We start from the raw sequence: 27,877 nt of genomic DNA, 5'->3' as shown, positions 1-27,877 counted from the left end.
ACACACACACACGAATATTTCTGAATTTAAACACACATCTTACAATATCATGTGGACAATAGCCGTCTGGTATTATTATATGAACGCATCAAAACGTGTATCATTTTTTTCCGCTTTCTGACAAAGACGTCCTAAGAGGAAACACAAGCGGCTAATCTCCGGACTTCCTGTTTAAAGCTCGACTGTTGACTAGGGAAAGGGGATGAGGTCCTTGGAAGATAATAAAACTAACTACCCAATGAAACCGGAATAGAAATTCAGTCAAAATGAGCTGGTACGTATTATCTACATAATTAATTCGGCGTATTAGATTGAAAGTATAACGTAAGAAGATATAGTCTATAATAAAGAACAAGGACTGATGGCTTGTCAACGGGCTCCGGCTATTTCCTGGTAGCGCTAACGTTACACATCATTATCGCTACAGTTGAACAGGAGTTAGCTAGCTTGTTATAAACTCACCACTATAACCTTTCAGAGAGACAGTAAAACTGGTGACACACGGGCAACGGCTTCGGTCACGGAAACAGTTTCCACCAAGTGGCAACGTAACGCTACGTTGTTGCAAAGAGTCAATTTTGACCGAAGGGGTTTGATAACGTAACGTTGTTTAGCTTGTACGTGACCAAATTAGGCTAGTTTAGAAACATTAAGTTAACTTAGCTAGCAAGCGAACACGCACAGACAGAGTAATACTCCTATCTATAGTTGTAGCTGCTTGTTTATGTATTCTGTTTAACTAAACATAGGTTGAGGCTTTCGCATTCATTGGAAACTATTGTCGCGACTAGCAGTGGTTATGAGGTCATCAGGGTTACCGCTGAAGGGATTGGATCCTGCCTTCACTGTTGTCAACATGCATCAATGACAAACATCGAGTTTCTTTCTTAGTTTGTGTGCTCTTGTACAGACATACCAATATATTACGTTTCGGCTGCTAATCTTCAAGTCTGAAGTTATCTACTGGAAGCAATTCCTTGTATTACGTGATTGTGATATTAATATATGTTTTGTGTCAAAGTAATGCATTTTGAAGATGTCACCTTTTTGTTGCGGTTGAAAAAAAAGTCAGATTAATCAATTATGAAAATAACCCTATTAAGGAAGGAATATGAAAGGGATAACACTTTCATTTGTATCGTATTATATCAACAAATGTATACTTTTCAGACCGAACATGTTTTGCAAGCCTTTGTCTTGTTTGAATTGATCAGATCTGTTTCTCAACATACATTTGGTCAGTTGGAACCTTTTGGTTGTTTGACAAAAACGAATATTATTACTTCAGTAATAACATTTGACCAATCGTCCTTACAGTTTAGGTTTTTAGACTATGAAGGCAATGAAGCTGGATTGTTTCTCTTCTACAGTTTATGGGAAGTTTGCAACCCAATAATGGTTGAATTCTGTCTTGTTCTTTTGACAACATTTTTTTGAATTTCATTACATTACATAGGATTTAGATATATCAGTAATTGATTTCTTATGGTAATATAAGTATAGGAATCTTTGTCTTACATGCTCTCGATTGTGTGTTGCTGTTTATGAATTTCAAAAGAGGTCTGAATAGTAACAGAGCCTGTTTCCCACAATTTATGACTGCAGTTGAAATGCGGTAAACCGAACACATATAAGGTCACCAACAAAATCTTTCATTTATGTGTATGTATACTAACTCCCTTTACAATATGTAACATATTCCTAATGTAATTTTCAGGGAGGACAATAATCAAGGAAGCAAAATGACGTCACACATTTCAGCCAGACAGTTAATAGCTGGCAAGCGACACTTCTACCAGCACGCACTGCCAAACACAAGGTCAAGAGTGGGGTGCTCGACCAGTGAAAAGAGTCCTTTATGGGCTGTGCTGACTGACGCATTCCACTAGGGCCTGCAAACTTGCCTTATGACGTGAGAGGTTTGACTTTGAGGTCATTATCAGAACAATTCTACTTCCCAACTTCTTCAACTAGCCCTCTGTGCTCCATGGAATATCCAAGGTTGAATGATGCAATGTCCCTCTAATGGCGTACACATTTGCAGTTTTAGTGAAAAGCCATTGGTTCTTCCAGTCGATGCGTAATGTGTCCCGGATAGAGAAGACTGTTGTGTCTTTGTTCTTCCCTACGTGCTTGCTTGATGGCAGTGATGTGTAGCCTATTACAGCAAAGATCAGATAGCTCTGGAAATGCAAGTTGACCATCTTGCTGATGATGATGACAGCAAATGTGTAAGAGATCACTTTCTTTTTTGGCCTGAAAATGGACAATGACCAAATATGACCAATAACCTTTTTTGTAACTTAGATGCTCCACCATCGTAGTTCTTAAAACTATCCTCTTTATGTATCCCTTGAGATATTGGTTCATACATTATGTACTTGTGTGAGTAAATGTTTATTTATTAAGTACATTTTCGGATTCAAGTACTGTATATGTACAAATAATTCTTACTTAAGATTTTTTTATTCAAATTGTCAGTATATAGCACTAAATATCAAAGCATTGTGCAATCAGTTGAACTGCTCATGCAAGCTATCACTAGGCTTAGATTTCTTTCAGAAAAATTGGGACTTCAGCTGGTGTAACACATACGTTTTCTGTCTTCAGCTGTCTTGCGGTCAGGCCTCTGCCATGTCAGACGCTAGTTCTGGGTTCACAGAACCAAACTTACCAGTGTTTCTAAATGTGACAGCCCCTACAGAAAGATGGCTGTGTGAAGAAACATTAGAAATTATTCTCACAGTGACTACCATCCTCCCTCATTTTCTCCCTCTGGTTGGTTGCCTGCTACATTTCCCCTCTCCCTCCCATAGCACACTTCACTCTGTGTGTTTGCCAGTTCTCATGAGCGGTTGAAGAGAGTGACCACTTTCCTTTGGCTCTTTGTAGAAGTGGATACACTCTGAATCTGTAACATTAAGGACTCTCTCCAGTTTTTTTTCTGTCGAATATAGAAAAGCCATCCTTTGGTACGTTAAAGGGAAAATCCATTCTAATACAGTTACACTTGGATGTACTCGCTTGATGTCATCGAGAAATGAATCCCATCATGGTCAGTGCTGCCAAAACATAGCAAAGAGAACATTTTTTTTTGCTGTAGATGTCATAATTTTCTCCCAGACACCCACCAAATGAAAAAAATAAACTAATGCAAAATTGCAGTCTCATGGAGATCAACATTTCTTTTACAAAATAGACCCCAGACAAAGTAGAAAATCAAATGACAATTCTGTCATACACAGCAATTATCACACATGTAGACACACTAATTAAAACAATCACAAATATTATTAGTAACAACACCTTTCATGTCCCTCAGAGGAATATGTGTTTTGCACTTTTTCCCAGTAGCAAGATGCATACAATACATATTAATATGAAACCTATTGATATGTGAGGCACGTGTGTAGTTGTAGTTTCTGGCTAAATAACATAGTCATCATTCATAAACACTGGAAAAGGATCAGTTAAGGTATCACAAATCATGAGGGCATATGCCAAACAAAGGAATTCTTCATTAGCAAGAGGAACAGTTGTGACAAAAAGTAGGCGCTTGTGTGCTAACACTGGATAAAAGTTTCATGGAATATGTACACATCACAGTTAACTAATGTTTAGGCAGGCAGCTTTTTGTGAATGGTTGATACGTGTCTGACCAGGCTGAATTTATTCTAAAGTGGGGTTGAAAACGGATCTTGCGCGAAAGTAGTAGTCTCAGGCAGGCTGTTTCTACTAATTGTAGCTTTGAGAGAGCACTGATCTTCAGTTTACGTTCAGTTAATTACATTAATTATACTGCTGTTGTATTTTGGAAAAGAAATTCATACAATTTTAAAGACGGTTACGCACGTACATTCTTTATTTAATATGACGTAATAGAGTACTGATCAGGTAATCGAAAGGTGAGTCACATAAGATGGTGGTGAGTAATTGCTGTGGTTATTTTCCATATTGGCCCACCCAAATGATGACATACTGGGTGAAACTTCTTTCCTGAGCCAAAAGCAACAACATATTTTGAAGCATTGATGATCGGTTAAGATTTGGATGAATAACAGATTTGTTCAAATGTCCAATCAAGATATAAGGTCAGGGCAATTGGTAGTTGATAGAAACTAATGCACAGCACCAGCACAGAGCCAGCTAATCAAAAGACATCTTGATACCTCAACCACTTGTGAAACCTTTTTTTGTGTTATTTTTTACTAGGTTAATCCTGCTGTTATTTGACCATATTGAGTTTTGTGATTGAGCTGTCATCAAAAGGATCTTCCCCACACTTCAGTTGCATTCCCTGGTTGCACAACGAGGCCCTACATCACACCCTCTCTTTTCCATCTCATTAGTCTACACACCTTTCTTTTGACGCAGCTGCTGCCTCACCCTGCCTGTCAGCAGCAACTATCCATCATATAGCTTAGATTTCAGGCTATTAGTGCCACATCAATGGCAACCTACAGCCCAGCATATTGGCATGGCAGTTTTTTTCTTTCTGTCTTACGCTTTTCAAAAGCAGTCTGATGCTCGGCAACAACTTATTAAGGGAATGACAAGGTTTTGAAATGTGGATAAAAGATTGTGTTTTAACTAAAAAGGAACCGGTTTCTTTTTCTTTTACCAAAACTATTGTCAGAATGTCTGTGTATTTTTCTTTCTAGAGTGAAGAAAAGTTTGTATTTCATTCTCAAAATGAGATGTAACTACTGCAGTTACACGAAACCCCCAAGACATGTTTGGTTTTGGGATTGATTTGTATTAATGGTCTCAAGTTGTATTTTTCAAAGCAAGTCATTATCCTGGCTGTGCCCTTTGAGTCCCAATATATCAGGTTGTCTCGGCATAGGATTTTTCCTGATATACAATGAAGCGTGTGCATCTATGTTTGATTGCCAGCCGGGGTCATGTAGGAAAGCCACACTGAGAAGAGGGACAACCCCTTCTGTGATATCCGCCTGCAAAGGGAGCCAGATATGTTTAGTGATGACACTGCTGAGCAGCAGGAGTTAACTGCTTCAGATTGTTGGTGTCAGAGATCTGAAAGAAGCGCTTGTTCACCTTTTGACCTGTACCAGTCTATTGTCACCTATCATGCAACAGATGACAATCTAAGCATTCAGTTATTCCACCTTTTTGGTAGTTACTTTTCAGTTGCTTATGTCTGTCACCTGTCATTTGCTTTTGTGTGATTTCAGGATTCCCTTCAAGATTGGACAACCAAAGAAGCAGATTGTCTCTAAAACTGTAAGTCTCTCACGAGAACAAAACGACTCAATTTACTCATTAATCAAAAATGTTTAGTGCATAAAATTCAGCCAAGTCTATTTAAATTAATAATTAAAAACTTACTTTTTTAGGGATTATTTGTAAAACTATACAAACCATGTTTTTGTGAAGGTTTTGCTGTAGTTTCCAAATTGGTGTATACAACATGAGTAGTAGTATAAATAAGCGAGAGCCTCACCCGAAAGTAATGTCTGACCCATGCAAACGGGCAGAGGTGGTTACCTTGAAGTGACAGTGAGTGGGTGATCTCCTTGCTGGAGAAAACCACTTCCACTGTAATGGGTCTGTGGCCCGGCAGTTGCTGTCAGACTGGGTTTCCAGCTTCCTGTGCCATCCTCGGCAAAAAACAGGGAGTGGGTTAGAGGCAGCCCAGTTAGAAGATCCGCTGGTGACAAAGTGTCAGCTGCCCTCCTCGTTGTTTTAGTCACTGTGTTTACATCCAGGAGTCCACAGAACCACAAGACAGGAACCCAGACGGCCTGTGTAGCCTGCTTGGCATGTTTTAGAGACCTGGTTGGACAAACTGTCTTAGCCCTTGTTGACCCTGGGAACTTGATGCACTCAGTATGTTACTTCTGTTTCAACCCCTGGAACCTCTTTTGTTATAATTCCTTCAATGTGGTCGGTGTCCCCCAACAGTTCCAATTCCCAAGAAAGTACATGGCCTGGGAACTATTGGCATTAGGTAAAGGGGTTGCTAACACAAGCCTTGACAACTCATGTACATAATTTAATCGGACACCGAATAAGCACTAGTTGTTGCTAGTATGTCTTACATTTCAAACTATGTCGTCGCCTCTTAATTTGTTATCAGTCTAATTTATCGACACATCTTTAGCTTCACTTCAGATGATGTGAACATGTATGGAGAAATTTTGTCCCCAAGTTTGCTTTTGACTTGATTCTTAGGACATGTAATTAATTAGACTGTGTATGGTGTATGCAATATCGTGTGCTTATGCCTTAGGTTCATCCTATTGACACACAATAAATAATGAAACCATAAACCACAGAATTTTTACATTGATTATGTTTTTCTTTAGGTTGAAAGAGACTTCGAACGAGAATATGACAAGTTGCAAAAGTAAGTCTGCATGTTCGACAAACGTCTATATTACGGAGACGACCTACACTACAATTCAAAAGGTTGGGGGTCACCCAGACAAATTTTCAGTTTCTTCGCAAGTTCTCGCATGGAGTAGCCTTCATTTCTAAGAACAAGAATAGACTGGCAAGCTTCACATGAAAGTTCTCTTTTTCTGGCCATTTTGAGAGTTTAATGGAACCCACAAATGTGATGCTCCAGATACTCAACTGGCTCAAAGGAAGGCCAGTTTTATAGCTTCTCTCACCAGCAGAACTGTTTTCAGCTGTGCTAACAAATTTGCACAAGGGTTTTTAATCATTCATGAGTCTTCTAAGGTGATTAGTAAACACAATGTACCATTACAACACTGGAGTGATGGTTGCTTAAAATGGGCCTTTATACACCTCTGTAGATATTTCATTAAAAACCAGACAATTCCACCTAGAATAGTCATTTACCACATTAGCAATGTATTTGGTGTATTTCTAAATCATTTAATAGTATCTTCATTGAATAAAACTGCTTTTTTGTAAAAAAAAAATAAGGACATTTCTAAGTAACCCCAAACTTTTGAACGGTAGTGTATATCCTATATGTGGTATTCAAATATCTATGCAGTGTTTGTGATATAGGATTAGGGTTGCAAAGGGGCGGAAACTTTCCGGAAACTTTCCATGGGAATTTTGGCTCGGGAATTTTGGGAATTAAAAAAAAAAAAGTGCCTACTTTTTATTGCAAAAGCATTTAACAGGGAACTTAAATGTAGTTGAGAACAAGACTATGCACGCCGAGCTCAGCTGGACCCTGAATGCAGCTGGTTGGGAACATCGTCTGCCAGAAACATAAACGTAAACATAAAACGTTCTGTTGTTTTTGACGTTTTTGTCATCAATGTTGCGTCTGAACGTTTTAGCCCGACGCCTGGCAAGTGTGAGAGTACTGAGTTGCGTAGAGGCCAAGAGCGGTATTGCAGACAAATAGAGATTTCAATTATAGCTGCAACATATTGAAAAAAAATAACTGAACTAGTTCATTTTTCGGAGCTGTGAACTTAGTTCACATTTTTTAATTATGAACTATGAACTGAACTAGTTCATGTAGGTCCAGGAAGGAAGCATTTAAACCTGAAAGGATTCAGGGAAAAACACTAAAGAAAGAAGTTTGTGTTGGGGGGGTGGTGATCATACGGAATACACCTTTTTTTATTCAATGTTCATGTTTAAAGTTCGACTCACAAGAGGTCAAAAATGTAATTTTTAAAAGTTGTATTATCAATGTTTGCATGCATGTCTGCTTATGACAAGATAAATACAGTTAAATTACCCCAACATTTCCAGTTTATCTCTGTTAATTCCTGTTTATTCCCGTGGAAAGTTTCCAACTTTGAATATTCCTGGAATTTTGCAACCCTATACAGGATCATAATGAACTCAACACCTACTTTCTGTGGTGTGCTAGAGGTCTAATGCAGGCATTTATGTAACATGGTGTTCTTTTTAGTGCTTTCAATTGGGTGAATGGTAATTTATCCTGCACTACTGATCTGTGACCAAATTTGTATACAGTTTCTTTGTTCCACACAATTTGCCAAATCCCGCTGCGTTTGGGTGCTACTCTTTTTCTTTTCTCAACATTGAACTGTGAAAGGAGCTACAATATTTGAGCTACAATAATGTCTGAAAGAAAGAGAGCTTCCTCATTGAAAGCTAGTGTTAAGGTTGTACTCCTATAAAATTACCTGTAAATGCACCTTTAGTGTTCATAAAATAGGTCTAAATGTCCAAAGTATTTCATTAATTTGTGGGTGTAAACATACTAAAGGCATTTTACAAGTGACTAAAATGTCTAAACAACAAATGTAATTTATAATTTGATCAGTCTAATTTGAATTGACTAACATGATCTCAGTGTTTCTATGAAACAATAAAGAGAGGGCTTCAGAGCCCGTAAGCACCCAAGACCTGAGAGCTCAGTATATCGGGGCCTCTCTTACTGCAAGGCTGAGGTTATAGAAACTCCCTGAGGGCCCTGCAGAATGAGTGGGAGCACCATTTGCCTCTTAGGTTTTGTTGAGTAGGAGGGCCCATTATCAGGAAGGTGTGGTGCCAATAGACCTTATAGATGAGTCAGAGCAGCAGGCCTGTACAGACTTTTAGGTTCTCCACCCTAGAGATCCATATCAACACACTGTGGTGCATCTGTGGCCTAAATATACTTGGTAGATTTAAACACGGTTCTCATTTTTGAATTCCATCTGCCTGACAAAAGATTTGTGTAAATTCACTTGGGATTTTTCTGGATGAATGATATTGAATCAAAAATAAGTACAGCAGCAAGCTTTTCTCATAGCTTGACTAAAGCTGGACGGAAGCTCGGTTTTTGAGAACAATTGTGACATCAATATTTAAGAGTTGTAGAAGTCTTATAACATTATATTAGGACATTTTAGTTGTTTTTAATTAAACGCATATCATGCATAAACGTCTTTGATCGAAAAATCTTAAATTTCTTATCATTTTTACAAATATTTAGTCAGCTAGAAAAAGGATTTAATGAAATGACTAATACAATATTTCTGCAATTACCGAATATCCCCCGATCTATTGTTTATTTAATTGGTTTAACTGCATTGCCTGACCTGGCGTCTTAGTTATAACCGCTGAGTATGCACAAAAGGGGACCAGGCAAGAAGATTGTGGCTATACAGGCCCAACGTTAGGGTTCGGTTGCAAATAGCAGCCACTCTATTAGCACCTTTTGGAAAGAGACTCCAGGCTCACCTGGCACTCATCCAGGATTGCTCTCCTACCGTCAGTGCTGACAGAGTAGGGAAGCGGCAACAACATTATGCAGCACATTTTAAAGTAGGAGGTGACAAGAATTTCACATGCACAAACACACACTACAAAAACACATCATGTGAACAGGCATTGGACTCAGTTTGTTTACATAGTGAGATGCTTTCACCCACCATCCTGCAACCCGATCTCCATGATTGGCAGGGTTATACTGTTATTTTCCTCATTCCATATTTTCCTCCTTTCATTACTCTTAAGTGTTAACTGTGTCAGCCAATTTACAAGAGTATTTATTTTAGTTTGAGTTTGTTTTGCATGATGCCCTCAGTTGACTCCACTGGCATTCATACTTGCATCCAAAACAAAGTTTACTTATGTAGTATGATTTCTCAACTGATTTTACTTGCTGGCCTCCCAAAGACAGAAATTATTAAACACTTACAATATATCAGCATTTCCAGACGTTAAAGGTGCATTCACATGGACAAGAATAATCCAGTTAATGATCAAATATTGGCTCTCTTGTTGCCAGTTTGTTCAGTGTGAATGTCACGCAGAAATGAGTAACCAGACTACTAGTAGCCTAATTAAAATATATCTACAGGTTACTCGTGTCCATGTCAACAAATTGTAATAAAATTGCTGCATAGAAATTTTGCCTCTTTAGTGACCTTTTGAGTTCTCTTTAAATGTTCTTAACAAAATGTAAACACTGATGATTGTATGATTGTACTCTTCACAGCACATTTATGTTATGGAAACAGGAAGAAGCCCTTCAATTATTATACTGACTAAATCCTGCTTGAAGTATTGTCATATTGGCAATTATTTGAGTATTTGAGTATGCATTTGCTGCATTTAGAAAAGTCTATTTCTAAATATTTGTAATGTATTAATATATTTTAAATGCTGTAAGAGGGCTGATATGGCTTATGAGACCCAGTTCCATTTAATTGGCGAGTTAAATACTAGAAGTTACTGTGGAGATTGTTCTGACAGATGTTGTGTGAACAATAGAAGATGAAGTTGCATCATTTAATGCAAATGACATTTTTGGAACAACCTCCATCTGGTCTGTGGCGATTCAGTGCAGAATCCTAAAACACGTCAAGACAGACAAAAGCATGTAGTGGAACAAGTTATGATAGGAAATAATTACAGATTTGTAGTTACCCTTAGACCTTGGGCTATGTTGCACAAGCTGTTTGATTTAATTTGATAATAACACAATCTGTTGCCCTTTTTTGGAGTTGATATTACCTGAATTATAACTATCCTGTCACTTGTGTTTTTTTGTATATAATGAAGCCGTGTCATTGTGTTTTCTATAAACATATTAAACATTTCATTGATAAATTAATAATTATATATATATATATATAAATACTTTAATTGTTCATTCTTTATTTGAAGCCCAACTCCAACTACTAGGTATAACAGTTTTAATAGTCCAAGTCGAGACAGCAGAAAACCAATCACATGTTTAGTTCAGGCACCTTTGCGTTTACTGCAATGACCGACTATGTGTTTATTTCCCAGCTGCAGAAAAATAGAAAAAAAGCCAAAGCCCTGTATTTGGAGACCCCAGACTGCCATTTGTGGGTTACCAGTTTCCTAAATCTTATGGCCAGTGGCCATAGTGCCCCCACCAGAAATCCTTTAGGATTACACGGCTATTGTCTTCCCTGTTGGTATAATACCTCAAAGCAAAGATGGAAATGAAACCACCACATTCCCTTTTTCATAAAACAGGAGAAATGATATGACAGCAGTCTCAGGGGAGATGCTAAACCCCTCGTTTGCCTTAATTGATGTAATGAATGGCGTGTGTTTTCAGCCTCCATAGTCTGGTAATTGCCATTTTTAACACCCATCAATGGAATATGAGCAGTGGAATGATTGAAGACATTAATGCTTTTCAGAGGAAATGTAGTTGACAGTAACGAGAAGGATTTCCTGAATTATTAATTAGCGTTTTATGTGGAATCAATGAAATGTGTAATTCCTTCTTAAACCAGTTTTTTTTTAAAAATATACATATACTAATTTCCTTTTCTTGATTTTTTTTTTTTTGGTTTGGCGTTTTTTTTCTTCTTAACACGTCTTGAATGCATGGAATTGATTTTGAAAAATATATAGATTTGTTGTATGAAATATGGACACAATGTGGCATTTTTGTCATGTTTTGTCTTTTTTCTCTCCTCTGTTTAATGACATTGTCTGTTATACATTTTATCCCATATTTCCCATTGTTGTCAGTGTTGCTGATGTTTTACTGTATTACTAGACCAGAAGCTTGCAGATAATCATTCTCCTTGTCTTTCAGGCTGGAGGATCAGACAAAAAAGCTTCACAAAGACATGAAGAAAAGCACCGAGGCTGATTTAGGTGTGTTCCACCACCAACGTGTGTGTTACCGCCTGGTGTGCCATTGATCTCCACTTGTTCACCAACATACTTGATGTTGCTTGGCAGGTTTTTTGGGGCTAGAAAGACTTTTTCGTTGTCTGGGGTTTTTTGCTGGTGCATCAGTTCTCTGAACAACATGACAAAGTGCGGGCCTTCACCTTAATCTTTTAGAGGTTTTTCCAGGCTATCATAGGTGTGTTTTGGATTTATGAACGTAGGGCTCGATTCGTCTACCATATCTGCCCTCATTTATTCAGGCAATTGTCAGTCACAGAAACAATATTTACTCCACTTTTTATTTGTTGGTTTTGGAGTTGTGTACTTTTGGAAGCAGCAATAGCAACGGCCTGTGGTAAGTAGTCAGTTGTGGGGGTGGAAGACCGGGGACGGATGGAAGAGTGAGAGACTTCTTCATTTCCTCTCCTTTGTGCTCTGGAATATGGATGTCGGCATCATCAAAGTGTCGTAGCTGTCAGGCCCTCATTATCGTTAATGGATTCCATCTGTTGCACAGGTCCCGTCTCCAACAACTGCTCCCAAACAAAGAACTGGACCTACTCTGCATGTCGGCACTGCATTTAATACACTGCTTTCTATATCAACCGTCATTCATCAAGTCAAGGGTGTTGATTCGCAGAACTCTATTGAACTCGCTTCCAATTAGCCAGTGAGGAACGATAATATCTTTTAAGGCTTGCTCCGGTTCACAATTTCAATTAGACTAAGTAACAGAAGGCGAAGTAAGTGGCAGGAATAACTGTGCTTTGCATACTGAGGAGTTGTTCACGTGGTTTTAGCCCCAGGTGATTACAAGAGACTTCACTTATTTGCACCTTACTAACACAAATAATTAAATCACTACCCTCAGGTCACCTTTTGCTTTTCATGACCCTACGATATACATGTCTCTCAGTCAATTTGTTACCTGTCAAATGGGGAAACATTCAGAAGTGGCACAGAACGATAATTGATTGGCTGAAAATTGGTCTTGAGAGAATCCTGAGGGAGTGTGAAAAGAGACCAATGACTGTTCCAGATCTCCATGAAGCTAATTTTCACCACAGCCTTTTCTGTCAGCTTGTATCTCCTCAGTGAAGCTCATTTATTTTGACTGTGAAGCCATAATCTGATATGTGCTCTGTGTCTAAACAACGTGGCATGTGTGCAGATTAACAGTAATTGGTGCTGTCAGTATAGACATTGCAAAGATTGTTGGTGCTCTGGTGAATATTCAACACGGCATCTAACCCCAACAACCCCTCCGATTTTTTACAATGTGGGCCGCATTGTGCCACTTGGCTCTTTTTTTATATTCCAAAAGCTAATTTTTTATTACTCTACCACAACCAAACAAATATACAGAAAAAACAATTACGGTAATCCACAAAAAAAAAAAATGTAAAAATTATACTATGGAGATTAGGGTTAGGACATCTTCAGTGGCCATTTATATAGCCTGTAGTTTACATGATTGTCCTTAACCTTTTTTTTTAACAATATCCATTGACTGTGTGTGTGTGTGTGTGTGTGTGTGTGTGTGTGTGTGTGTGTGTGTGTGTCTGTCTCAGCCATGTCCAAGGCAGCAGTGAAGATCTCTGCAGACCTGCTTAGTAACCCGCTGTGTGAGCAGGACCAGGCCTTCCTGGATTCCATGACTGCTTTGGATACAGCTATGAGAAGGATGGACTCCTTCAACCAGGAGAAGGTCAGACCCATTCCCACACAAGTCTCTTGCTCTTTGAATTTTTAGTGTGTTATCTCACTCTTTTGTGTCTTTCTCTGCTTTGTTTGCTTGGCACTTGCCATTGGCACAGATACCTTTATAATAGTATCGGGGGAAATGTCGTTCCTCAGACATACAAAGTAGGAAACTAGACGGATTTTTGTTGAAAATGCTTGTTTTCATATTTGTCAATATTGTGCAGTCTGTGGACTAAAAACTATCCGTATGCCTTTCCTTCTGCTGTTTTTGAAAAGCATCTGTGGCATCATCATCTATAAGCTCAAGCTACTGGTTATCAGCTGTGAAGATTCATGCATTTGTGACTCACTGGTGTCTAAAACAACTCATACAATGGAAAGGCTTTTTTTTCCACAGGAAAATACTGTATGTCCTAACACAAAATATATAGAAGTAACTATGCATAGCAAGTCTAATATTTTACTTCTTGAAACAAACCTTTGGCTTCAGTTCAACACTTTTCTTTCCTTCTTTTTTTTGTACGTACAATACATAATGCATATAACTTGCAAGGTTACAAGTTTGTTTTTTTTTTCATCATGGAGAAGAGCAACCGTAATTAGCTTGAATGTATAATACTGCCCTTTATGATACAACCCTGTAAATTTCTCAAGTCATGTTTTCGTTGTACAACTAGATAACTGGTCCATAACTTCCTTTACTAATGTTTTGCCTCTTATGGCACTTTTTTTTGTGTGAATCGATATTTAGAGTATTTGTTGATTTGCAGTGTGTTTCCTTTAATCTCTGTTTGTTTTCACTCTTGCATGTTTTGTCCTAAGGGGCAACTGCAGCTCGGTAGACTTTTCCTTCCAATACTCACTATCTCATAGCTGTATTTTGCAAAGATCTCTTCTTTGGCTATCAGGCCTCTTCAGATTATTTGCCGGGTGCACTTCGGGTTTTTTGATTACAATCATTGCCACAGGTAGTTATAAAGTGAATCATAGTGGCACCACATGTGTGCATCCTTAAGGCACAACACCGTGTAAGGTAGACTTTTAAAGGGGAAAAAATACAGGAGATCACACTAAGGCGTACACAGATTTACTTTTCTTTCCTTCTGTGTTTTCTTGACTCATTGCCTTGCTGTTTGGTGTTTTGGGCTTTTCACATTTGTTGTCTTCAAAAAAACATCCCCTTTATTTTCACATATAGGTGTGTACCAGAATGATTTCATAACTCAAAAACAATTTTCTATCACAGGGGTGGGCAAACTACGCCCGGTTTTAATCCGGCCCGCCGAGTATTATAATTATTCTAATATTTAAAAAAAAAAAAGAATTTAACAACAAAAGAATGACTATAAGTTATGGTTAAGACCAAAAGGCCCAGCTCTATGGTCGGCATACCGTCAAACCAGTGGCGCATTGCCATAGCTGTCAGCAAACAGTAGCATTTCATTTTCACAGCAATAGCTCTGGATGCAGCAAGCGGAGCTACTTAGCTGTCAGGGATAAGAACTTCAGTAAAGGTTTCACATTTATAAACTTACACCACTGAACTGCATGCTGGGGAGTCCTGTCAAACTCTGTCGCGGGGAGTCTCCTGTGCGACGGAGTATCATGACAAGTCGGTGATCTTTACCCAGCATGCACTTTGGCATTGTAATTTCATAAATGTACAACAATGACTGAAGTTGTCACCCTGTCACATAAGTAGTGCCCGCTGCACCCTCAGCTAAATAATCCGAAAATTACATGATGCAATTTATAAAAGAGTTTTTTGTTTGGACTATGTATCATGTTTATGACATGGCTGTAAAAAAATAATGAATTGTGCCCTCCCACTAATCAGAGCCTGGCGCCAGGCCTGAAGACCGCTGTCGCGCTTCTCTGTTCAATGTTTCTTAATGCTTATTTATTGCTCAGCGCTCTTTTTAACATTCGTGACACATTCAGTATGAACGCAGCTTTACTATGCTAGGTCCAAAACGTCTGTCAAGTGGGTACTTTATTTATTCCATGGTAAAATGTAAATTTAGCATCTCTGGAAAAACACACCATTATAATTTGTAAATATAGGGTTCAGTGGACGGGACTTTTTTTTTCTCTGAAATTTCATGAACTGGACTCAATTTCAATAGAAAATCAAACCTAACCCATCCCCTGAGATATACTCTCACAGAAAGGTCTCATTATTATAACTTGCCACTTAGATTGAAAATACATTTCTAAATTTATGTCATGAGTTAGTAAGTGGAATACTAGATTTTAGGCCTAATGTACTTTCTACTTTTATAAAAAAAAAGTGACTTAAATGTGGCAAAGAAAGAGAAAATGATTGTATTGGATATATATGCTAAATATGTTAAATGAATTACAAGCAACTGTACTTTAGCAGTGCTGTCACTTTTTGTTTCTGTCCTTTCTTCTTCAGCTATAACTTACCAGTCTTTCAGACCGGCTTTGCTCACAGCTCATCAAATTTTACAGGAGCCATTTTGAGTGACTAGACAAAGTAGAATGTGGGCTGGATGGAGCGTGTGGGTTTGTGACCCGGGGTGTGTATGTTCTAGGACTTGGCTTGGTTGAGCGCCCAGGAGAGCAATCCTGACAGTTTTACTGTTTTCAGTGTGGAGTAGCTTTAACCTTCTTGAGAAATTTATACTATGTACATGTTTTTTCCCTTTATTTTTTTACTGTTTTAGAATTTGGAACTGAAGAAAATGTTTCACCAGTGTTGTCATTGGATGAAGGAGTATTTGAACTCCTCCTCTTTCTTTCCACATCATTTGCAGAACAAAGATTGAAGATTTACTTTTTTAACAGTCTCCCTGCTTACATTTTCCTCCTGGCTAAAACTGTAAGCTTTATATCTGCCATCTCTCCTCAGTACCCTCAACAAGTCTCTGTCGTCGCATGTGATTTGTAGTTTCACATTTTAAGCAGTCTCTGGTAGCTGAATGCATACCATGCCTTCATAGAGTATAGTTTTGGCTCCATGGTGTGTAGTTTTCATGTTTGGCTGGGACATGTTTGACATTGATTCAGCTCGGCACTTTGTTTCCAGCACAGTTTTCACTTGTGGAGGACAACAGTCACCAATGTTATTGACGTGGTTGTATGTTTTTTTTTAACACACTTTAATCCGGAGTGGATTTTGACAGCTAGGTCACACCTGATTTTCTCTGCTCTTCTTTGAGTCTTACTAAATAAAAATCCTTGTCTTTACACAATGCTCCATTCTGGGTTTGGGCAGGGCTGTGTGGCTGAAAGTAAGCTGAAGGCTAAATAGTGATTTTGAGCACTTTTTGGTCAGCCTGCTATGTGGAATATCACCCCAGGTTTGCTAGGTGTTTAAAATCCAGCACAGCTCACTGGAACACTACTCGAGCTTCTCCCTTCAAGCCGACTGTTGATTCTGACGGCACCAACAGCAAACCCTACTGCTCCTGCAAAACAGACACAAAAGCATCCACCCTTTGCTCTTCTCCGCGTTGAGACGAGATGTTCCGCCGCAGGGTCCGCAAGTGAGAGAGCCAGCAGATAAAACGTGCAGCGATAATGAAGGCAGCAGTGGCCCAGGTCTGTGTGTTTTATTTCTGGGGCTGAGGAGGGCGCACAGCCCCGCCGGCACACTGCTGTCGAAGCTGAGCCCCAGTGTAGATGGCGGCAGCGCAGTAGAGGATGCTCCGTTTGGAGGGATATTGATTTCCTCTGCGATCTGTGTGTATTTTTGGGAGGCCTGTGTGCCGGGATGGCCTCTGCCCCGTGACTCACTGATGGAGACTACTGCTTGAGCGCCGGCCTCAGGCTTTGCAGGGCCTCCAAGGAATAGCGCTGCCCCCCCTCACTGTGGGAAGGGGCAGAGGGTAGAGGGCACCAGCATGCTTAAGCAAATCTGCCGCTGTTGTTCTCCCTCCTCGCTGCATGCTCTCACCTTAGAAGCAGCGGCGCAGCTCAAGTCAGGGAGGGGGGATGGTGTGAATATGTAAAACAAAGAAAATGTGAATTCCCATGTACTTATTTGTTATTGGTTCTCTGTTTTCCCTCAAACCATAATCAACCATTTTGTACTTGGAAATCTGCCTGTGTGAAGCGGTGAGTGTTGCTGTATGTTCTCATAGACGGTCAGGGCATTTTTACAGAGCACAGCTGCGATCTTGCTTCCTTGTTGTTGTGTGATTGACTGTCCTTCCAATAGTGATTGAACATATGATTAGTGGAGCTGCTCACTGTTATCATGCAGCTGTCACTTCAGATCTCGTTGTTTTAAAATTCTTCTCTGCTGTTCTTAGCATTTGCTCTTCACTTTACTTGATTGCCTTATTAACTTAGCATTCTGTCATTCGTGAAGAGCCAGTAGTAACAGTCATTTTGAATCTGCAATGTAAATTACGCTGGAAACTTTATTAATTGTGCGCCAACTTCTGTCGATGAGACTTGGTGCCGGGGCTGGAGGCCTCATGATGAGATGTTCATTTACTTCCATTTAACACCCCCTTTCCCCTCCCTCCCTCCCCTGTCAGTTCTGGCAACCAGAAGGAGAATGCAGAAAAATATAAACTGTTATTGTTAAAATGTTTGTTTGCAAAGAACTTTCATCTTGTAAGGCAGCCCACCCTCTACAGGATTTGAAATCAGTTGGGCTTTGCTTTCATGTCCGTCCCCTGACAGTTCCATCCTTTTGTATCGCAAGCTCAATGAATATTCAGGGGTTTCTCCTCAGGGCTTGTGTACAATAAGAAAGTCAACGTCATGAAAGTTTCTTTGCAAGCCCCCCCCCCCTCCCCTCCCTCCTTTTTCTTGAGTGTTCTGTTTGAAATGTACACAATTGTTGATGTTTGTGCAGCGGCATTACTTTGCAGCTAATGAGCAACTGATGTAGATGCTATTTTGTTCAGAGTTAGGTTTTGATTTAACTCAATTTGACAATGCATAACAACTTGTAATGTCTCCATAGAGCTTCTTTTTGCTTATGTTAACAATTGTTCATTTTTATTACAGGTCAACCAGATCCAGAAGACCGTTATTGACCCTCTAAAAAAGTAAGTGTTTGTCCTTATTTCTAGTTATCTTGTTTTTTGTTGTTGTTTTTTTCTATATTTTAAGGGCTTTCTTTAAATTACTCTTTATTTCAGACCAGGGTCACATAGTAGTTGTTGTCAGCAAGTTTAACATTTGTTTAAAGCAGGGTGAAAGAGTTTTTCACACTCCGCCATAGAGTGAATTTAGATGTATTATAAATTCCCAGAAAAGTATTGTAAAGTTGTATTAGTTCAGTTTGTGTAGCTTGAAGTTCCTGATGTGGTAAATCCATAAGACACATTGGGCAGATTAAGTCCGGTGCCTTGTAACATTTTTATTATTGACGCAGCTCTTTACACACTGGAAGGCCTGAAGTGTAGTACAGATTGTAAAAATTAAGTAGGGACTGAGTGGTGCTGCTGTGATGGTAGTGCATCTGGAAGAAGGTTTATTTGGTTCTCATTCCTAATATTCGCCCCCTTTTGAGAAGGCGGTAAATACTATTCCATTCCTTAAGCGTCACTTTTTTACACACACACACACACACACACACACACACACACACACACACACACACACACACACACACACACACACATCAACACACTGTAAACGCACATGCAAAGCAGAGGTACTAAAGGGAGTGGTTGGACTATCCCACCCTTCTTCCGGAGCGCTTGTTAAGGTTTTGCTTCCTCCTCTTGGCTCCTCCCAGGAGATGGATTATACATATGCTGGTTATGAGAGCATGTGCATATATTTTTCTATTGAGGGTTTATGTTGAACCCAAGAAGCTTGTTAGTTGTTTTTTTTAAACAACCATTATCAAGAGATTCCCCTGTTAAACAAATAGTGTGTGTGTGAGTGAGTGTGTGTGTGAGTGTGTGTGTGTGTGTGTGTGTGTGTGTGTGTGTGTGTGTGTGTGTGTGTGTGTGTGTGTGCGTTTGTGAGATTGCGAAGCGCTGTCTTCCTTGTGTGCTCTGGTGGCGGAGCAATGACAGGATGGAATGGTTCTAATTTCCTCTTCCTGGTGGGCGGAAGGCGGACGTGTGGGCAGGCTCAGAATATGGCAAAGGGCCCAGCTTCCTGGGCCCAGAGCCGTGGATTGGTTGAGGAGGGAAACTGTCTCAGGACCGTGCACACTCTCTCTAACACACACACACACACACACACACACACACACACACACACACACACACACACACACACACACACACACACACATACACATAACAACTTAAATTTTGGAGGGGTGTGTTGTCTCACAAATATGGTATTTTAGATCATAAAGATAGGAATTTACATGATTCTGAAATGGAGCAGAGGAAGTAAGTTCTTAAATGAAGCAAAGCTAAACTGGCCTCAACTTTTTACCCTCCTTAAAAACACTGCTCTATTAATTATTAGTTTTATTACTAAGTGACTTCTATAGAAAACAGAGACACAAAAGCTACTATACTTTACAGCTTCCATTAAGATTCCATTAGTCCATCACTAATGAATATTTGTCATTGTTTACTTGGTCTTAGAATACTCTATTGGTGATTTTGTGTCATCATGAAGAAAATTAGAGAAGAGTTGAAAAGGAGAACGTTAATGTTAATGGAAGACCTTGAATTATGTGTTTGTGTGTACGCGTGTGTGTTTGTGTATACTCGTGTGTGTGCGTAAGATATGTCCTTGTGTCTATGTGTTAGTTATTGTGGCCATTTAAAATGTTGGCACTTGGTGTGTTAAAATGTACAGTAAACTAATGAAAAAAAGGCCACCCTATCTCCCCTTCTGCCTATTCCTCTCTCTCAGGCTCAGACGTGAGTTTTGTCCACTCAGCGGGGTCACTCGATGACATCACTGTTTTTATGTGACGGGAGTGCGTGGGCATTGAAGTATTTATCTAGGCCTTATCTATTTATCTTGGCCTCTTAACCTAGCCCTTTCGCTCCGTTGCTCTTTTGGGTGAGACAGAAGTCAGGCCTGTTCGGAGACGTCTTCCCTGTGACTAGACAAGCCACATGATTCCTTTCAATCGGCCCTAGTACAGGTTGTGAGGCCTGGAAATGACAGGACTAATTGTCCTTCGCTGTGGGGCTGATCTTTGTTTAGGGTGCAGTGATTCAGTTGTTTTTAACTTTGTTGTTGAATTTTTCTAATAAAATTAAAATGTCGTACCTGGGATGTTCGTTTGCTATGAAGCTTCGTTTCCCTATCGTATCTTGTGTATCATGTTTCCAGGCTACCTGAGTTTTGATCAACAAACACGAGACAAGTTGCGGCAGATCAAACTCTCCTTCTGAGACAAAGGAGGCTCTGCTGCTGTGTACGTCACACACTCACAAGTTCCCATGGCCTGCTGCTCTTAATCCATTTATACAACAACAGGTGGTAGTTATTTTACATTTACAGAAGACATATCTTAACAAAGCTGGCCACATGACGTAACCTTTTCAGGCATTTTTCGGTCTTCAGCTGAGATTGTCACACTTTGGAACAATTCCATTTTCCATATTGTTAGTGGTTTGTTTTGTGTTGTTTTGCAGTAGTGACTGAGGTATGTGAGCCTCCTAGACTGAGGGTGTCTAGACCAGACTTGGGCATGGCTTGGTCAGACTGGCCGAGCTGTGGATTGGCGGCCACTCATAAACAAAACTCTCTGGTCTAGCTGCTGTTTCCATCCAGCTTGTTTACCACAGCTTGACCTGTCACATGTACAGTGGTGAGCACTTGGTCCTAACGTGGTCCTCAATCAGTGTAAGACCTCATGGAGACAAGACCGGAAATGCAGACCTCGCCGGCTGATTGGTACAACCAATCCAGCTACGATTAGGGCATCGAGGGAAATGTCCAGTAGCTGTCATTACCAAGTCATCTTCAACCAGGCCCACTGCTGCATATTCTTGTGTGGGAGCCTTTGACACAGCTGAGTCACTATAACGTCTGGACACAGAGAGCCCTGAATGTAAGTGAGACATAAGCATCCAGCATGGAGAGAGCAGGAATGGGTTAACAAACAATTGGCTTTGTGTCTACCTCTATCTCCTCCTTCAGCGCCAGGAGAGAAGGGGCCCTTAAGTATCTGTACTGAAACATAGTAGTTTCTGGCAATGCTGTCCCACTTCAGAGCACAAACAGCACGCCATCATGATGTGTCATGAGGAAATTGCTCCGTGCCTGTCAGGTGAAGTGTGCTGGTGAGAATGCGATCAGCCTTTGTGTCATCTGAAAGCTGGTTTGCTGCTGCGTTGTCATCAGCCAATAGTGTTGGAGAGCAGTCATGCCTAGAGGGCAGTTACATAATCCCTTGGCACTTCAAGCATGTGTACACTGGAGCAGATAGTAGACTTGAGGATCGGCATCCACGCCTGCCATAAACTGGGCCAAAGTGGTATTTTATAAATAGCGGTAGAGCGTGGGTTGCAGGGCTGGGCTAAGCTGAGCTCTGTGATGTCACTGAAACGCTACAAGACCACTCCTTGCCTAACTTCCTGTGGGAAACAATCCTTGCTTGTCTGAGACTAAGCTTCACTTTCTACGTTCCCCTCCACCTTCCCCACACACACACACACACTGCCGTCCTTGCCTTCTGCTAAGGTGCACAGGCAGACGCAGCAGCAATCTAGGATTTCACAATCAATCCACAAGTTCTCAGTGGCTCCCTCATCTGATGGACGGAGCAGGGCAGGGGTTGGTATGGAGAAGAACGTAAATCATGTTCCCACACATTTTGTTTTACTAATAACGCTATGGGAAATAAACTATTGTAGTAGTGTGCCTACACAGTTAATAAAATGCTTTAAATGAGTCATTCAAAAGAGCTACATCTTACTCTTCATTAAGAGTGTTTTTATTACCGACTCACATGTAGCAGACAATAGTGTTGTGGTCTTTTTTTTTTTAAACACTGTCACTGGTTTGTGTCTCCATGTAAGAAAGACGAAGGATGTCTTAATGCTTGTCTTGTCAAGTCTGCTTTGGTCATAATTTGTTGATGACTGCTGGGATTTTAATATCGACCTATGATGCTGTGGTAATTCCCCTTCACGCATACATTTGTTGTATTTTATTTTTCTTATAAAATGAGACAACGAACAAATAATGCTAGGAAGATACATTCGTCATCTTTATTAGTTGGCTATCATCCAGGTTTGTTAATTGTTTTTTATTTAATATTATTGGGTCGGATATTTACTATATACAGTATTCGTGCTTCCCATTAAAAGCGGCCACAAAACCAGTGCAACAAGTCCCAGGATGAAGCTCAGACTCCTGTTGCTAAGTTACAGATGAGTGTTTTCCTATTTTTAGAGCTGAAGACTAGGATTCTCGTTGGAAGAACATATTTTCATTTGGAATATGATAATTGTCACAAAATGAATTGTTTCATGCCATTTTGAACTACAGTAATTAGATAATAGATTAGAGGCAGCTTAATGCAGAGCTGTCCTCTGGGGTTTGAGAGTACCTCTACAATAAGATGTTGAGGAGAGGGATTTTATTATTTCATAATGACTTTTATGAAGATAGGATGCCCTGCAGAATGCATGTCTACAAATTTCATTGAGCAAGAAAAGCTGTTAATAAGTTAATAATTTTAGTAACTTCAGTTTCTCCCAAGAAAATTCTGGGATTGTTTTCTTTTTTTTTCCTATTGAGTACTTTTATGCGAGTGACTGGGTATTTTTTGTTTGCACACATGCACACGTGTGTGTTTTTAGTGCCCTATTGGTTGTGTCAGAAATGTCTAAGGTTGTCTGTGTGCTGGTTTATCGCAGGTACAGCGGCGTCTTCCCCAGCCTCAACATGTCGGTAAAGCGCCGGGAGCAGGCGCTGCAGGACTACAAACGGTTGCAGTCCAAAGCGGAGAAGTATGAAGAAAAAGAAAAGACCGGGCCCGTTATGGTCAAACTACATCAGGTACGTTGGGTTTATCGGTGCACGTGTTGGTCCACTCCAGTGCTCCTTCTATCTGCAGACGGGCAGAGTTCAGATGCTCTTACATGTTGCACATATTGTGAATAGGGCACAATAAGTGGAAAAAGACACAAATGCTGACTGAATATGAACAAAAATAGTTGAGCACATGCATACTGTACATGTGCGGTCCTTCACCCACGCAAGCTACCAGGCTCTCAAGTAGTACCTTTTCAAAAAGGCGCTGCTGCACATCTACAGGCACGTAATTGAGAATTGTAGACACACACATACACACCATGAGGCCACTACAGAAGCGCACACATTCACAGATAGCGCTGCAGTGCTGCCTATGCTATTGCCTCTAACACTTCCTCAAATGGCGAGCCACCCACACACATTGAGAAAAGCACCATCAGGGGAACAAAGCCTTGAAGAGGCCCCTATATCCCTGCCCTTTGAATCCTTGTGCACTTAAAGAAAGGATCTTAACAAAACACTTGTGTGCCATTTTAACTGGCATGTGTAAAGAAAACTAACTAGTGTGAACAGACCAAACCATTATGCGGTAGATCAACAATATGTTGTAGTTTTAATGTAACAACTCCCCCTTTCCCCTTAATAGAAATTCTCACCCTCTCACACATATTCATTGTGCATTCCATAACTATATGCCTACAGTAGACTACCCACTAATACATTCACACACAGATCAGTGGTGCTGGAGTCCACTCACAGCCAAGTCTGCCCACATAACCCACTCCTCCTCACTGTGATCGTGATTACAGCCTTTTTTTTTTGCACTGCTTCTCCGTGGGAATTAGACAAATATCTTTCTGAACAATAAGAAAGACACTTAAGATGGCTCCACTGCTAAAATACTTGAAACAAACTTGTTTCTATTTGTAGGCATTTGTTTTTCTCAAAATCTGCAACTCTTTTCACCAGTTTTCGTAGAAGAATGTGTAAAAAAAAACAATGCAAGCTGACATGGTGAATTGGGGGGGACGTTATGTAAAATTAGAGGTGATGATTTTTTTGTTTCCTCTCTCTCTTCCACACCTCAGGCCAGAGAGGAGCTCCGACCGGTCAGGGAGGACTTTGAGGCCAAGAACAAGCAGCTGCTCGACGAGATGCCCAAGTTCTACAACAGCCGCATCGACTACTTCCAGCCCAGCTTTGAGGCTCTCATCAGGGCCCAGGTTAGTGATCTTCCCCCTCCAGAGGTACACAAACAATAAGGCGCTTGTGCATGCACACACAAACACTCTCTCTCCATAGTGTCTGTTACGCCCTCCGAGCGTTGATTAAACAACAGTGGATAAAGTGTCTGATGGAAGGGAGTGTATAATCCTGGCAGTCTGTCTCCCTCCACGCCGTCCTAATGTGATTAACCCCCAGTGATGGCCCACACTGCTGTGTTTAGCCCAGGAAGGCCTCATCTGTCTGGCTCCACTGCAGCCCCGCATGTCATCCTCTAACCTGAAGCTTCTCTTAAAGCAGCTGGACGTCTCAAGTTAGCGCCACCATGTCCCCCTCCCCCACCCCAGACCTGCCTGGCCATGTCATTTCCTCTTTGGGACAGTCACTGGCACACTCCTAATCAGTTAACTAGATTACCCTAGACCTAATGCCAATTATGTACTTCTATGTTGTACTTTGAACTTAAAATTAGCAAACTGACTGATTATCAGTCATGACAAACATTCAATAATTTCACAAATCTGAGCTTGGGTCTTAATAAGCTTTGTACAAAAACAAATTTTATACAAAATTTTATTTTTTAAATAAGGCATTTACACATGTTTACGCACACACACACACACACACACACACACACACACACACACACACACACAGCCACACGTGGGTGGCCAGTGGACCTCATCCCCAGCCTGCATATACTTGGTTTCATCCTCCACTCCCTTCTCTCTCAGCCGCTGTGGCTGCACAGCTCCCAGCGGCAGCAGGAAAAGGCACAAGACTGCCTTTGTTGTGAGCCTCTAGCTTCACTATCACAAGTACTGTCCTGAAACTGTCAGTGGGACACTTGGCTTGACCTGTCCACCTGTACAGATGTTGATGAATTGAGACATTGTCTTCTTTTTCCCTTAATTTTGCATTCTTTTCCACATGTGTTCTAAGATGTGTTTCTAAGATTGCATTCTTTTCCCAGTGGATTTTCTGTTTCGTGAAACAGTGGTCACACAATGTTGTAGGACTTACTGGTTAAAATGCAACATACATTATTCATTATTGTTGTAGGCTAAGAGGTTAAAGTGCAACATCTCTGTATACATATTAATAAGCAGCTGAGACTGTGGTATGTGGTATTAAAATGTCCAGACACAAGTCATTTAATTTCAAGCTTTGCTTTACCCAAAGACTCCTTTTTGTACTGTAGGTGGTCATAGGCTGTGTTTACTCCTCCTGGTGACTGGGCTAATTGTAATAATAGAGTGTCTTTGCTACAGAGGGCACTCAAAGACTGATCTGGTGTACATTATCATCACGGGTCAAACAGACATTTCCGATGGCTCTTTCAACAAGCCGTTCTGCATATCCGCTTCACCCCACAAACAGCAGTAACCCAATGCTTATGGCCCACTCGTGTGGTTTAGGTGGCAAATGTTGGTATAAACATTCAAAGGTCTTTCAGGCTGAGCACTTAAAAAGGCTTGTACAACAAGGTGGTTCAGAAACTTAACTTCTTTTTCTTTGGGTCTGACATTGTCAAATTTGTCCGTGACAGAGTGAGGCAAATGTTGTTTCTGCATACGATGCATGACTCCTGGTTCTTTCCAGCTTGATGTAGCCCTTATTCTGTTGTGAATTAGCAAATCTGTAAGCATTTCTCCTACTTGTTGTTTGGTTGGTCTTGCTGTTCCGGCCTACAATAAGACACGTGCAGTTTCAGAGAAGCCAATGGTGCCCTCTTAAGAGCATGGCATTGTATGCATTGCTGCATGAGGGGGGGGGGGGGGGGGTTCAAGGGGTTGTATTTCCCAGTACTTTCATTCTCTGCCTACTCTTCTGGAGTCTTGTAATGTGATTAAAGTCTATTAATCATCAAAGCAACTCTCTAGGGAGCCTGACTCATGAACTAAGGGGAAGAAGCAGGGGTGGGAAGTGTCAAGAAAGCTTTCAGTGAACACTCTCTATCTCTTGTTCAGATTGGGAGAGAAAAGCAGGGTCACTACCCACCGAAGTGCTGGGGTTTTTGGGGCTTTGTCGGAGTTGTTTGATATCTGTGGGCTTCCTTTTCTCCTTTCAAATCACTTCTCATTAGCAGAGGTGAATAGGAATGAGACCCACAGCTTCAGACTAGTGAGTAAGAGCATGGTTAGATTGTGCGAGCAGTCTGGATATGAATTTGTTGGAGTTTTTCCTGAGAGGCATCTAAGAAAGGTCTGTGCACCCTCTCGAATTTCTATTGGATGGGACAATATTTTTTTCTGATCCCCAGGTTGTCTATTTCACCGAAATGTACAACATCTTCAGCGATTTAACAGACCAGATCGACCAGGCGGGACTGACTGACGAGCAGAGGGAGAGGGAGACCGAGGCCAAGCTCAGCGAGTTGCGTGCTCTGTCCATTGTCGCAGACGACTGAGGGAGGAAAGCCGAAAACTGGGATGGGTTCCTTTCATGCCTCTCTGAATGGACTGCAGTCTTTTCAGGCTCCTTCGTGCAGTTCAAACGGACAGCAATAGCCTTAACCTGATTATCAGATTGTTTCCTTGCGGCCTCATCACCCCTCATTCCTCTTGCACTACACTCCCATGTTTCATTCTTTCTCCAGAGACTCTCTGCAACTCAAAGCAGCTGAGATGCCACATTAACTAAGCCATCAGCCAAGTGCAGCGTTATAAGCCAATATGTAATATTTTGTTGTTAAGGAATCAAACTGTTTTCATCACTAATTAGCAAGGTTACACTTTGTGGTTTCAAAGATGTCTATAAGCGTTTGTTTCTGAAGCAGGAAATGAGCATGCATGTTTTTATTAGTCACATCTGCAATATTACTAACAATCTGTATGGTTTTTATCACCCACGTTTGAAGTGACAAACACTACAACTGTTATGTAATATAGTGTAAGTTACCAGCAAGAACATGTAAGTCTCTACTTTGACTTTTGTCGGTTAGCTCCAAGTTAGTGCCATGTTGTGAGGGCTGTCTATTGGGGTCTACAGGGTGGTATTGGTAACACCACCTGTGCATTAAGTGCCTACATTGTCCCAGCTGTGGATGTAACATGAAAGCTATCTTCAGTAAAGTTTGATTGTGCCCGTGCAACAATGTTGAAAGGTCGACCACTCAGACTGTTGAAGTCTTTTCAAAAATAAAGGCTGGTGCTCCCTCTAGTGGAAAATACTAATCATGACAATTTAATTTTTATTCACACCATACATTTTTTTGTCATTTTGTGGTTCAGTTTGTCTGTTTGCAACAAGCCTCACACTCTAAAGAAAGTCCTTTCTCTGTAACTTCTCAACCAGGGTTAGAAGCCAACTTGTGTTTTTAGCTTTCCATGATTTTGGACCAAATTATCCTGTCTTTGCACTCTTGTTTCCACCTTGATCAGGTACTGCCTCAGTATGATCAACACATACTAGGTGCTCATGCACTCACAACAATTGTTCCAATATCATGTCTGTGCATCTTTTCAAAAGGTGT

At 40.5% G+C, this 27,877-nt stretch overlaps 1 protein-coding gene across 1 annotated transcript; it reads left to right on the top strand.

Moving 5' to 3' along the window:
- The first annotated feature begins 28 nt into the window (after positions 1-28).
- bin3 (bridging integrator 3) lies at positions 29-27,578 on the top strand. Its single transcript, XM_068604512.1, has 9 exons — positions 29-274; positions 5,196-5,244; positions 6,330-6,370; positions 11,498-11,559; positions 13,149-13,285; positions 18,271-18,311; positions 23,061-23,202; positions 24,267-24,401; positions 26,666-27,578. The coding sequence occupies exons 1-9, from the start codon at positions 267-269 to the stop codon at positions 26,810-26,812; spliced, it is 762 nt and encodes a 253-aa protein (XP_068460613.1). The 5' UTR covers positions 29-266; the 3' UTR covers positions 26,813-27,578.
- The last annotated feature ends 299 nt before the right edge of the window (positions 27,579-27,877 follow it).

The sequence above is a fragment of the Clinocottus analis genome, unplaced genomic scaffold, assembly GCF_023055335.1.
Source record: "Clinocottus analis isolate CAN_PGR_092001 unplaced genomic scaffold, fCliAna1.0.p SCAF_7, whole genome shotgun sequence".
NCBI lineage: Eukaryota > Metazoa > Chordata > Actinopteri > Perciformes > Cottidae > Clinocottus > Clinocottus analis.
Note: the sequence above shows the minus strand (reverse complement) of the source record. Positions and strands in the feature narration are given on the sequence as shown.

What these genes read in the sequence shown, in the direction of transcription:
- bin3 (XM_068604512.1), top strand. An exon ending in GAATATGACAAGTTGCAAAA is followed by an intron (nt 6,371 to 11,497) that starts GTAAGTCTGCAT and finishes CTTGTCTTTCAG; the next exon opens with GCTGGAGGATCAGACAAAAA. An exon ending in ACTCCTTCAACCAGGAGAAG is followed by an intron (nt 13,286 to 18,270) that starts GTCAGACCCATT and finishes TTTTTATTACAG; the next exon opens with GTCAACCAGATCCAGAAGAC.